At 44.0% G+C, this 13,930-nt stretch overlaps 1 protein-coding gene across 1 annotated transcript in view; it reads right to left on the bottom strand.

The window, feature by feature from the left end:
• Positions 1-13,930, bottom strand: part of rasa4 (RAS p21 protein activator 4) — a 248,801-nt gene that overhangs the window by 210,708 nt on the left and 24,163 nt on the right. Inside the window, exons 2-4 of the mRNA XM_060848013.1 lie at positions 12,596-12,652; positions 4,756-4,869; positions 4,595-4,656 (exon numbers count right to left, since the gene is read on the bottom strand). Of these exons, the coding sequence (XP_060703996.1) occupies positions 4,595-4,656; positions 4,756-4,869; positions 12,596-12,652 (233 nt within the window). The remainder of the gene's footprint in view (positions 1-4,594; positions 4,657-4,755; positions 4,870-12,595; positions 12,653-13,930) is intronic.

Here is a 13,930-nt window from a genome sequence, read left to right on the forward strand (position 1 = left end):
CTTGCATAGAGATGTACAGCATGGAAACAGACCCTTCAGTCCAACCCGTCCATGCCTACCAGATATCCCAACCCAAAGTAGTCCCACCTGCCAGCACTCAGCCCATATCCCTCCAAACCTTTGTTCATATACCCATCCAAATGCCTCTTAAATGTTGTAATTGTACCAGCCTCCACCACATCCTCTGGTAGCTCATTCCATACACGTACCACCCTCTGTGTGAAAAAGTTGCCCCTTAGGTCTCTTTTATATCTTTCCCATCCCACACTAAACCTATGCCGACTAGTTCTGGACTCCCCAACCCAGGGAAAGGACTTTGCCTATTTGCCCTATCCATGCCCCTCATAATTTTGTAAACCTCTATAAGGTCACCCCTCAGCCTCCGAAGCTCCAGGGAAAACAGCCCCAGCCTGTTCAGCCTCTTCCTATAGCTTAAATTCTCGAACCCTGGCAACATCCTTGGATGCTGCCTGACCTGCTGCGCTTTACAAGGAGCAGGAGAATTGACATTTCAGGCTTAAGCCCTTCTTCAGGAATGAGGAAGGTGTGCCAAGCAGGCTAAGATAAAAGGTAGGGAGGAGGGACTTGGGGGAGGGGCGTTGGGAATGCAATAGGTGGAAGGAGGTTAAGGTGAGGGTGATAGGCTGGAGAGGGGGTGGGGGCGGAGAGGTCGGGAAGAAGATTACAGGTCAAGAAGGCGGTGCTGAGTCCGAGGGTTGGGACTGAGATAAGGTGGGGGGAGGGGAAATGAGGAAGCTGGAGAAATGTGCATTCATCCCTTGTGGTTGGAGGGTTCCTAGGCGGAAGATGAGGCGCTCTTCCTCCAGGCATCGAGTTGCCATGGTCTGGCAATGGAGGAGGCCAAGGACCTGCATTTCCTTGGCGGAGTGGGAGGGGGAGTTAAAGTGTTCAGCCACAGGGCGGTTGGGTTGGTTGGTGTGGGTGTCCCAGAGGTGTTCTCTGAAACGTTCCTCTACATTGGGAAGACAGGCCACCTACTTCCTCCCTCCCCTTCCTAGACCTCCCCATTTCTATCTCGGGTGACCGACTCAACACGGACATTTACTATAAACCGACCGACTCCCACAGCTACCTAGATTACACCTCCTCCCACCCTGCCCCCTGTAAAAATGCCATCCCATATTCCCAATTCCTTCGCCTCCGTCGCATCTGCTCCCAGGAGGACCAATTCCAATACCGAACAACCCAGATGGCCCCCTTCTTCAAAGACCACAATTTCTCAGCACAGTTTCAAAGTTAGCCATTCTTACAAAACAGTCCTGTCCATCACTATTCATTGTCCTGCTTAGGGGAGAAAGTGAAGACTGCAGATGCTGGAGATCAGAGTTGAGAGTGGTGTTGGAAAAACACAGCAGGTCAGGCAGCATTCGAAGACCAGGAGAATTGACATTTCTGGTATAAGCCATTCATCAGGAATGAGGCTTGTGTGCTGGGGGACTGAGAGATAAATGGGAGGGGTGTGGGGCTGGGGTGAAGGTAGCTGGGAATGTGATAGGTGGATGGGAAAGGCAATAGGTCAGAGAGGAGGGTGAAGCGGATAGGTGAGAAGAAAGTTGGACAGGTCGAGAAGGCGGTGCTGAGTTGGAGGCTTGGGACTGGGACAAGGTGGGGGGAGGGGAAATGAGGAAACTAGTGAAATCCACATTGATCCCAACAGGGTCCCCAAGCAGAATATGAGGTGTCCTTCGCAAGGTGTCAGGTGGTTAGGGTTTGGTGGAGTGAGAGGGGAATTTGAAGCCATGGGGCACTGGGGTTGGTTGGTGCTGGTGTCCTGCTAATGTAAGGCAAGAATGAGCAAATGATTGCATCTCATTTTAGCGTGCAGAGGAACCTCGATTATCCGAACGAGACGGGCAGGCACTATTTCATTCAGCTAAGGAGGCTGGTACAATTGCAACTGATTCAGTTAATTGGGCTCGGAATTTTCTGAAGTTCCCTATTTTCTCGCTCTACTTGCCTTCCTACCTCTCTATGTCTCAGGGCTAGTATCTGAGCAGAGACAGCCTTGTGTGTAAGGGACCTGCAGTATTGCTGAAGCCTCCCTCCATTTCAATGGGATTGACACATTGAGTACTTGCTAAATCTGCTCCCCATTCAGGAGATTAGATTAGATTACTTACAGTGTGGATACAGGCCCTTCGGCCCAACAAGTCCACACCGACCCGCCGGAGCTCAACCCACCCATACCCCTACATTTACCCCTTACCTAACACTACGGGTAATTTAGCATGGCCAATTCACCTGACCCACACATCTTTGGACTGTGGGAGGAAACCGGAGCACCCGGAGGAAACCCACGCAGACACGGGGAGAACGTGCAAACTCCACACAGTCAGTCGCCTGAGGCAGGAATTGAACCTGGGTCTCTGGTGCTGTGGGGCAGCAGTGCTAACCACTGTGCCACCCATATTTAGACACTCAACTAGCTAACAGTACACCGTGCACGAGCCCCCCCGCCCCCCTGTACGTCCAACCCTGCCCCCATCCACATCCACCCTCGTCTGCCCCCACAACCCCGTCCAACCTTCCCCCTCCCAGTCCACCTCCCCGAACCCTGAGACAGAGAGAGCAGGCAGTCATTTGAAGATGGTGCCTGTGCTTCCATCGATCTCAGGGACTGTTCTTGGCAGCACTTCAGTAAGCCAAATTCAGTTTTAATCATTGTAAACAAAAGACGCAATCAGTGTTGAAACACCTCTTTGATGAATGTTTCTATTGGGAGCTTGAGATCTTCTTTGGATAATCCAAAATTCAGATAATTGATATTCGGATAATTGAGGTTCCTCTGCAGTTATCAGATAGAACGTACAGCACATTAAACTTAAATTGTGACATGCGCTGTAGTTGTTCGTGCTGTTCTTTCTATCCCCAGCATGGAGTGTGTAAATTTCACATCATCATCTGAGCCATCCTCCAATGTGACCTCCTCATTCACCTGCCTATTTGATTTGTTCACTATTTAAATATTTCCATGGAGGTTTAAAGTGTCAAATGTGTTTCTTAATTTCTCCAATCCCCATCCCTCCTAAATAAAATCTATTCTCAAGAAGGGGTGACACGGTGGCTCAATGGTTAGCACTGCTGCCTCACCGCACCAGGAACCCAGGTTTAATTCCAATCTTGGATGACTGGAGTTCATACATTCTCCCCGTGTCTGTGTGGGTTTGCTCTGGGTGCTCCTGTTTCCTCCCACAGTTCAAAGATGTGCAGGTTAAGTGGACTGGTCATGGGAAATATTGGGTTACAGGGATTGGGGCGGGGGCACGGAGGACATTCTTCAGACAGTCAGTAGGCTGAATTGTCTCTATCGTTACCATAGGGACGCTATGAATCCAAGACTCCTCAAAGCTTAAAATGATTTTAAATCCTCAAGTGCTGTGGAGAGGTTAATGGATTGGTGCAACGGCTCCCAAACCTGGGTCACAATGCCACTTGGGATCATAGCAAGGGCAAAGTGGATCATGAAGAATAAAGTTTGTCCCTGGCTCCCTTGTATTGTTCAGGCAGTAACCAATTACAACACAAACACCCGACGTTCTGATCAGGCATGCTGTGAGATAACTAACTATGTAAATGTGCATCCTGCAGTTGCTTTTCCCAAGCATTGAAGGAGTCAGATGTGGAGCCAGCTCCTAGCAGCAGACTTATTGTAAAAGGCTGAAGATTTTCATTACACATTCACATATTTATATTGTATATTATATGATGGCCTACAACTGACAAACTTTAATAATTATATCGCAGATGTTATTATGTTGCTTTTTGCTTTCTGTCTTTGTTCACATTTGGACTCACGTTAACTCAAAGAGTTAAAATAGGGTTGTTTTGGAAAATAATTTGTGAAGTGCTGGTTTAGTGCTTATATTGTGGGCGGCACGGTGGCACAGTGGTTAGCACTGCTGCCTCACAGCGCCTGAGACCTGGGTTCAATTCCCGACTCAGGCGACTGACTGTGGAGTTTGCATGTTCTCCCTGTGTCTGCGTGGGTTTCCTCTGGGTGCTCCGGTTTCCTCCCACAGTCCAAAGATGTGCGGGTCAGGTGAATTGGCCATGCTAAATTGCCTGTAGTGTTAGGTAAGGAGTAAATGTTGGGGGATGGGTGGATTGCGCTTCGGCGGGTCGGTGTGGACCTGTTGGGCCGAAGGGCCTGTTTCCACACTGTAAGTAATCTAATCTAAAAAAATTTTCACCTCTGGGACTGGGTTTGAGTGCCGATCAGATTGTTGGAATGAACATTGCCCAAGAATGTTGAGTTGGGATGCTACATAATAGCAAGTTGAGTTACCCAAAAAAAATTAATCAGCTGGTGTCCACAAAACAAAATTCACAACTTTAGTCAGGTCACGGGAGTTTGGTGCAGAAATGCATTGGTATAGACGATGGTTAATCACAGGAAATGGGGTCTGAGCCTTCACCATTCTATATTGTGGGTTTATGTTTTACTGTATAGTGTCACAGCCTTTACTGATGTACTTCACATCAGATTAATACACAATAGACAGTGACAATAGCTTTTGCAAAGTGGAGGATGCAGCAGTCTGATGGGATGCAGTGAAATCAATATTTTGCTTACCTTTAGGGTTGGCAGTAAGAATGTCCTTCGCGATAGCGACTTTTCCAATGACATCATCGCGGCTAATTTCAATGATAAAGATAGGAAGTTAGCGAGACCATTGCTGTTTAATATTGCAGTACAAGAATCAGCATTAAGCTAGGAATTAATCTTAAAGTTACCTGATTGCATCCTCATCCATCACATAGAAGGAAATGGAGTGGAAGGTACTGGGAAGATGGACATTGTATTCTTCTCCCCAGAATGGAGACAGTGTCTTCCATATTGTTGCAGTCCTATAGAAATAAATATTGCATGTTCACAAAAAATTGCTATTGCAAATTTTATGGCATTGCTCACCCTTTTCTTCAAAGCCCTGCCTCATATATTAAAAGCAACTTCCTCCTGACAATTAGAGTTATGCCTCTGCACCTCATTTCTTTTTTCTAGCCAAGGTTTGAATGTTTAGCATTGTGGTGCTGTCGAGTTTCTCATCCACAGGAGGGTCAGTCTGGATCTTAAGTGTTGTCAGCTTGACCAATGAACTAAGAACAGACAGGATCTGGAATGGAGTCTGAGACCTTCAAGGTTCATAAGGACTCAACAATCACTGGTTTTGAGGCATCTGGCCCAGCAGATGTTTACTGTCATTTCAAAACAAAAGGGTTGCATTTTGCATGACCAGAGGAATGTAATGTTAAAAAGGGGAACAAAGTTAGATCCTCATTGCACCAGGTCCTCAACAGGTAGAATTAAATTTAGCCAAGGCTGATCTGTAGAGGAATGGCCCATAATTTGAGCAAATATCACAAAAGATAAAAACCATCAGGATAGTGGACTCTAATTTCAAACATGCTGAGCTCCGATCCACAGAGACGGTCCCAAAATTAAGTGGTGCCTTTATCCAGACTGTCCTGATCACCATGACAACCAAACCATCTAAACTCTGAGGGCAGCAAAGATGTGAAGCTGCTCTCCATTGTCAGTGGTTAATGCTGGGAGGAGCAAATGTAGGAACAATGGCTGTTCGACCAAAGATGAAAAGGCAACTTGAAAGCAACTCCATAATGGTTTAAGATATTTCAAAAGTGCAAAGGAATGGAGAGGAAACATACTTATGTGTATGCTGAGGCAGATAGTCTGCAGGCTGGGAACATTAGGCAGAGCGCAGCCTGATCTTTTGTTAGAAAATGGGTGACAGTCAAGATCCATAACATTTAACAACAACATTATAATGGGTTAAAGAGATTTCACTAACTGCACCATGAATCCAACCCTCCTGATACTACAGTCACTTCAAAGATACTGACAAAGATGTCCTTCCCCAAATGGTCCTCGGCTCCAGCTCCCGGCTTCTACATACCTCATTCATTTTGCTCCTCAAGTATCTGCTGTGCATCTGTCCACCACTCCCAGCCCTTCATCATGCCCCCACTTCACCCAGAAACCTTCCCTAGCCCCATTCCATTTCAGTCTCAAAGTACACTCCCCTTCCAGCAAGTCAAATCTGATCAATAACTTCATACATGAAGACTTCCTCTGTACAAGCCAGATGACATCCTGTTCAGACAGATGTCCAGGTTTGAACCTTTGCCATTCTGTGGTGTGGGCTTTAGCTCTGTTACATACTGTTACACTCTTTGCTGATCTGTTTGACAATCTGGTCAATACTCAATAAACCATGCCAACTGCTTCTGCAAAGTAGAGGAAGCAGCAATGCACAGGAATGAACTGAACTGAACAAAACATTAATTGAGGAGTGTTGGATTGAGGGGTCAGTAAGGCCAGCCTTGACGGACTAGTATCAGGCTGAACTTTTCCCAGGAGGCTCGTGTCCCCCTGCTGGCCTGCAGCATGAAGATCATGGCAGCTCTATGTTGAGGCACCTTCAAAGACAGATTTGTGTTCTGGGGACTAACTTGTTACCAGTATAGCACTGCACCTGCCCCAAGTCATCTGGGGACACACATGGCCCTCGATTGGGCCTTTAAATGGCTCACAACACCCAATGGGCAGTTGTGCTGCCAGGGTTCCTGCCACTGGTAACACGATTCAGTGCCAGGAAGACACTAGGGTTTCTTCCTGACTCCTTCCTCCACAGGATTCCCAGCCGTTGCACTTCCCAGTCCATCTCCAAAAGGTTGAGAAAATGTAGCCCATGATCTCTGAAACATACATCAGCTGCATCAGTGAAGTGTGTGGGAGAAATACCAATGTAAGTGCACAGCATCAGTGTTTGCCATTTTGAGCTGAACAGAATGGTGTCTATTGTATTGGAGAGTCACATTTCACAAAAGTTTACACATTTTCTCAGTTTCCTCTGGGTGCTCCCGTTTCCTCCCACAGTGCAAAGATGTGGAGGTTAGGTGGATCGGCTATGCTGAATTGCCCATCGTGTCCAGGGGTGTGCAAGCAAAGTATATTAACCGTGAGAAATGCAGGGTCACAGGAAAGGTTTAGGGGGTTGGGTCTCTGTGGGATGTTCTTTGCAGGGTCGATATGGACTCAATGGGCCAAATGGCCTGGCTCCTATACCGTAAGGAATTCTATGATTCTAAGAAAAGTTCTCCAGGAAACACAGTTCAGACCATCTATATTTATTGGTCAGACCATTACATTCCAAACTTCAAGGGTCTTGTGTGTGTTTAAGCTATGTTAACTTGTGACAACAGTTTAAACACATGTTAGAAGCATAACTTGCAATTTAGTTGCAGCAAGAAGGTGTTATGAAGTGTTGTATATGTTGAACACTGACTGAAACCAAGGAGCTTCATGCACTAGCGCAAGGCTCCTTTGCCTTCGAGTGATTCAGGAATTTATTTCACACATTATCATTTCTCAATTTATGAGCAGATTAAATGGCTAGAGAGTGTGATGTGACCAGCCGTGTGTATGAAATGAGATTATGAAACCACTCAAAGAGCACGGTGACAGTGTCTGGAGAGTGAAGCATTCTCCAATCTAGACCACTTACAGGATATTTTTGCATTTTTTTTGGGCAATGGTAATAAACTTGATTTGAAGCAGCTGCACGCTTGTACTAAATAACAGCTTGAGGTGACACATGAATGGATTAAAAGGTCAGCCATTTAAATCGACAGTATCCATTCTGTGTGTATATAACTCCACCAGAGATTAAAAGCTACCCAATTGGTTCTAATCCATTAAATAAACTTACTGTCCCTGTGGCACATTTAGAGTCCACAGTGACTGTAAACCACCATCACGTCACTCAATTGCAAAGAGCACATTTTCATGGTACACACAATGCTCTCAATGCCTTGGACTGTACAGCCACTGATGTGCATTTCTTGAACATTAAAAGGCTTCAACCTTTCAAGGATAAAGAATGAGATTTGCACCCAGTAACAACTGAGCAGAATATGAATTGATGTAACGCAGTTCCTCAGTAAACTTAGGTTAGTCAGTTGCCCAGACATGAGTCACTGAGGATTCACTGCCATGTCAGATATTGCTTCAAGGTATCAATTCTAAAAGATGTCAGAGGCTGCTGTGATCCCATGACTCGTGTTTCTGTATTTAATTCTTTTGCTGAACCAATTCCAGTATATGTGATTTAAATACCTTAAATATCACCCTCTGTAAGATCCAGTGGGGAGCCACTCAAAGTATCTTAGCTAACTTCAATTTCCTCAGCACATGGATCCACTCAGATTCACTAATACTACAAATGATGAACTACGTCGTGAAAAAAAATTGACAAGTGATAAAAATAAATTTTTTAAAAAGATTGACTGTGGTTCAGTCAAACCACATAATCTTCTGATTCAGAAGATTGAGTTTGTATGAACATACAGAGTAGGAACAAAAATATACTATTCAGCCTCTCAAAACCACTTCTGCTCAAAATTAAGGCTGACAAAATCAGTGTGGTACAAGGAGAGTGCTTCACTGTTGGCTATATTGTCTTTCAAATGCAACATTTCTCAGAGTACACCAATGATCTCAGTACTTTCTGATAAAGAGCAGGGTAACTCTCCCCACTATCTGGTCAGACATAGAACGTACTCTGGATGAAGAATTTTAATGTCTATCACCAAGTACAGCTCATAACCACCATGATTGACTGAGCCTAAGACTATAGCAGACTGCACCAGACAGTGAAAGAACCGACAAGAGCTAAAAAAAATCTACTTAATTTCATTCTCACTAATACACTTGTCACAGATGGCCAATATCTGGGATAACCACCACATAGTCCTCATGGAATGTAAGTATGATCTTCACATCCTCCATCCTTTCACTATTACTGTGCTAATTGGGATAGATGGGAGTAGCTTGAAAACAGATCTGATGACTCAAAACAGAAATTTGTCACACATTGAATTTCTACTGCAGAATTGTATTCACCTATCCATAACCTCATAGTCCCACACACCAGCGTATACCTCAGTGATACAATTAGGAGTCTAACTTTCTCTTCTGACCACAGTATTTATGTAGCTACTCTGGTGAATGGTAATCCTCAGATTTAATGATGGGGTATTCAGCTGTGGGAACACCATTGAACGTCATGGGGAGATGATTAGATTCTGGTGCTGGATAAAGGTATTACCTGAGACGTTACTGTTGGAAATTGCCTTCACAAGCTGGACTTTGCCCTTATTGCAGATGAGGAGATTCACAAAGCCACCTCTTCCCACTGTTTATTTAATTATTCATTTTCATTTGCAACAGGAGAAGCCAGGAGCTCTGCCTATATATGAGATGACAACCTTTGAAGTTGTCATGTATAACAGACCACATGGATAGCAGGCACTGGAAGTAACAGCAAGATCGCACAAACAATGGATAGATCAAAGCTTGACAAATCTTCCACTTCCTGTTGCAAATGAAAAATTAAATAAACAGTGGGAAGAGGTGGCTTTGTGAATCTCCTCATCTGCAATAATGGCAAAGTCTCAGGCAATACCTTTATCCAACACCAGAATCTAATCATCTCCCCATGACGTTCAATGGTGTTCCCACAGCTGAATACCCTATCATTAAATCTGAGGATTACCATTGACCAGAGCAGCTACATAAATACTGTGGTCAGAAGAGAAAGTTAGAGGGTTGGAATTCTGTTGCAAGTACCTAATCACCAAATCCTTCCCACCAGTTATGGCACAAATGAAGAATCTGATGGAATACTCCTTATTTGCCTGGAGGAGTGCAGCTTGAACAACACTTAAGGAGCTTGATGACCATCCAGTTCACAGGACAAAACACTTGCGATTCTATGATTCTTCTGACAACCCCAGCACATAGAGTCATGGAGATGTACAGCATGGAAACAGACCTGTCGGTCCAACCTGTCCATGCCGACTAGATATCCCAAACCAATCTAGTCCCACCTGCCAGCACCCGGCCCATATCCCTCCAAACCCTTCCTATTCATATACCCATCCAAATGCCTCTTAAATGTTGCAATTGTACCAGCCTCCACCACATCGCCTGGCAACTCATTCCATACACGTACCACCCTTTGCGTGAAAAAGTTATCCCGTAGGTCTCTTTTATATCTTTCCCCTCTCACCCTAAACCTATGCCCTCTAGTTCTGGACTCCCCGAACCCAAGGAAAAGATTTTTGCCTATTTATCCTATCCATGCGCCTCAATTTTGTAAACCTCTATAAGGTCACCCCTCAGCCTCGGACGCTCCAGGGAAAACAGCCCCAGCCTGTTCAGCTTCTCCCTGTGGCTCAGATCCTCCAACCCCGGCAACATCCTTGTAAATCTTTGTCATTGTTGTAATGCAGGAAAGTAGGTGGGTGCTGAATCAACAAGCCATCTGATCACCTCGATCAGTGTGTACCATCAACAAAATCTACCCAGTAACATAACAAGGATTCTCTGGCAGCACCTTCCAAACCGGCAACTCCACCAACTAGAAGGGTATGGATAGAAAATTCATGGGGACATCACCAACCGTTGCCCAGAAAATTTATACACCAATCTGACATGTAATATATCCCTGCTTCTTTACAATCACTGGGTCAGAATCTGAATCCTCCTCCAAAACAAAACTGCAGGTACCTTCACAGTGGTTCAAGAAGTCAGCTCACTACCACCTTCTCACAGGCAGTTACAGACAAGCTGTACTTGTTTGTCTCACCAGAAATGCCTACATCCCTTGAATGAATGAATAAACAGAAGTGACAATTAGTAACTCCATTCTGTAGGGACTCCCACATTGCAATCTACCACTATAGCATAGATTAGTTGAAATCTCCATCGCATTCTTTATTCTACACACTCCTCATTTGCTCTGTATTCTATACCATTCCCTCTCAATAGAGTTACTGTTAGAAGTGAAACCACTATCGTACATACACCCAAAAGTGGACTCTCCAAAAAAAAAGTAGTCCCAAACCACATACATCACAAAACCTAATGTAAAGCTTTGAGGTGCTCAAAGTAAATACTGTATCTGAAAATGGCAGTGAGTGATAGGCCATCACTGAATTTCTTTTGTCCAAGTCAGTAGGACATTTGAATCGCCAACAACTACCCCATGTAGTCCCTGCAGCCTGCTTCCATCCGGATGCAACATGGCTTGGTATGGCAACTACTCTGCCCAGGACTGTAAGAAACTCCAGAGAGATGCAAATGCAGCCCAGTCCATCATCAAGTCAACCTTTCATTCACTGATTCCATCTATACTTCAGACAACCTTGGAAAGACAGCCAAATACCCCTCCTTATAATCTTCTTCAACCTATTCCTTCGGGCTGAAGATACAAAAACTTAAACATACAGACCAACAGATGTAAGAACAGCTTCTTTCCTGCTGTTATTATACTTCTGAATGGGCCTCTCAAATTTCAAAGCTAATATTGATCTCACTGTGCAGTTGTGACATTGTATTCCTCGCTCTGTTCTATCACCATAATACACTTTGTATGGTATGATCTGCCTGTACTGCATGCATACCAAAACCTTTCACTGTACCTAGGTACATGAGACAATAGTAAATTAAATCAAATCAACACTATTCAGGGTGCAGGTCCAAATATGTGTACACAACCATCTCCACACAACCCAACAGATACACACAGCCTGAATCCCACGGGAATCCAGAACATGTGCAGACATCAAAACCCTATGCTCATCCATTGCCCTACAGTGTTGTTTTGAACAGGTTTGACTGTGCATCTACTGAACTTGTAACATCAGCTCCATTGATATTTCTAGCTTCAACTTCTGTTAGCACAGTTGCAGATGTTCTGGTGCTGATCAACATCTCAGTTCGTTCTTCAAAATTGTCAGGAGTATTTTTAAAGCACCATAAAATTACTAATATAAACATGGGGACACCTGGAAAAGATGCCAGTTACTTAGATATCTTTATAAATTGCATGATAATCCAAAAGGGACAATGAATAAATTCAGCAAAGGACATCTTGACCTCCAACCTGTACTCCAGGCACATTGTCCTCACACTGTGTAAACATACATTCCAAAGCAGCTCCAAGCTTCTCAGAGTGGAATCAAATATTATAAACAGTAAGACAGCCAAGTTTCAAGGCTGTAATCTAAACTTCAGAATTCATTACAAATTACCTCCTTCTATGTTTATTTGAATTCCTAACACACATTGTTACAAAAGACACAACTCCAGATTCAATAAATTAAATAATGAAACAAAATGACATAAAATAAAAGAAGCAGGATGATTAATTAGCTGTTTAAAAGGACAGAGCAGCTGATTCTAGTTTCCATATCATAACGGGGCAGGGACAAGGACAAGGGCCAGGGCAGTACTGGTAACTCCTGACCCTGGCATGTGCGTGTGTCTGTGTAGCACTAATTCCTCCCTTGTCCCAGTAACCCACCACTGTGATCAAACCTAGCACACAGAATGGGTTACCCACATATGTTCTCCACAGAACCAGAATACACCACATCACCATTGTTTAGCCAAGAGGGCAAAAACTGCCTGACAAAAAGAGACATAAAAACAACTCAAAGGATAGATCTCTACAGCTAGCCTTTTGACAAAGCAAAATGAATTTCTTACCTGATAATTGTCTCATTGTCAATTCGTACAATGCAGTATGGATCACTGCTTCCTGTCCTGAAAACAGAGGGAGAGCTGAGCTGAGTATTTCTTGTTTGTGTCAGTGTTCCTATTTACAAAGATGATGCTCAAACATGAATTAAACAAGCAGCTCACAGGAAAAAACGACTTACCTTCGTAATGGATACCATCACTCCCCTCAAACATGTTCAAGAATTTCAGAGACTGGATTACATCATGCACTTATTGTAAGAGTAACAATGGGAGGCATTTTGTACAGAGCATGATCCCATAAACCCCAAAGAGGTGAAACACGAGTTAAATCACTTTGATTGGTGTTGATCGAAGAAAGGATTCAAATCAAGACATTAGGAAGAGCTCCTTACTCATATTCCATTAGGATGACAGTCTCAGTTTGCAAGCTCATCCAGAACTTCAATGGCAGCACAATTACGTGGTCATGTGCTTCAGCTGAGCTTAAAATCACAACCTCCCAGCTCACATGCTTCCAAACTAAGCTGAGAAACACCCAATACTCAATGTGGATTTTAGCAAGGCCTTTGACAAGGTGCCTCATGGCAGGCTGATACAGAAGGTGAAGTCACGTGGGATCCATAACTGGCTTACTGACAGAAGACAGAGAGTAGCGGTGAAAGGGTGATTTTCTGACTGGAGATCTGTGAGCAGTGGTCTTCCACAGGGAACAGTACTGGGACCCTTGTCGTTTATATTATAGACAAATGATTTGGAGAAAAATGTGAGTGGTTTAATTAGTAAGTGGATGACAAAAAGATTGGGGGAGCTGGGATAATGAGGAGGATTGTCAAAGGATACAGCAGGATATAAATAGGGTGAGAGATATGGCAGATGGTATTTAATCCAAACAAATACAAAGGGATGCATTTTGGAAGTTCTAATGTAGGAGGTAAAGAACATAATCCTTAGAAGAATTAACATACAGGAGGATCATGTTCAGGTCCACAGTACCCCGAAGGTGGCAACACAGGTGGATAAAGTGGTCAAGAAGTCATATAGCATATTTGCCTTCATCCATCAGGGAACAGGGTATAAAAATTGGCAATCATCTTGTAGCCCTATAAAACTTTAGTTAGGCCACATTTAGAATATTGTGTTGTTCTGGTTACCATAGTACCAGAAGGATGTGGAGGCTTTGGAAATAGTTTACCAGGATAGTGCCGAGTTTGGAGGGTCCTGGCTGTGAGGAAAGATTGGACAAATTCGTGTTTTCACTTGAATGCTGGAGGCTGAGGGGCAACTTGATAAAATTATGAGAGGCACAGATAGAATGGATAGTGTGAGTTTTTTTCCTAGGAT

The sequence above is a fragment of the Hemiscyllium ocellatum genome, chromosome 31 (genome assembly GCF_020745735.1).
Source record: "Hemiscyllium ocellatum isolate sHemOce1 chromosome 31, sHemOce1.pat.X.cur, whole genome shotgun sequence".
NCBI lineage: Eukaryota > Metazoa > Chordata > Chondrichthyes > Orectolobiformes > Hemiscylliidae > Hemiscyllium > Hemiscyllium ocellatum.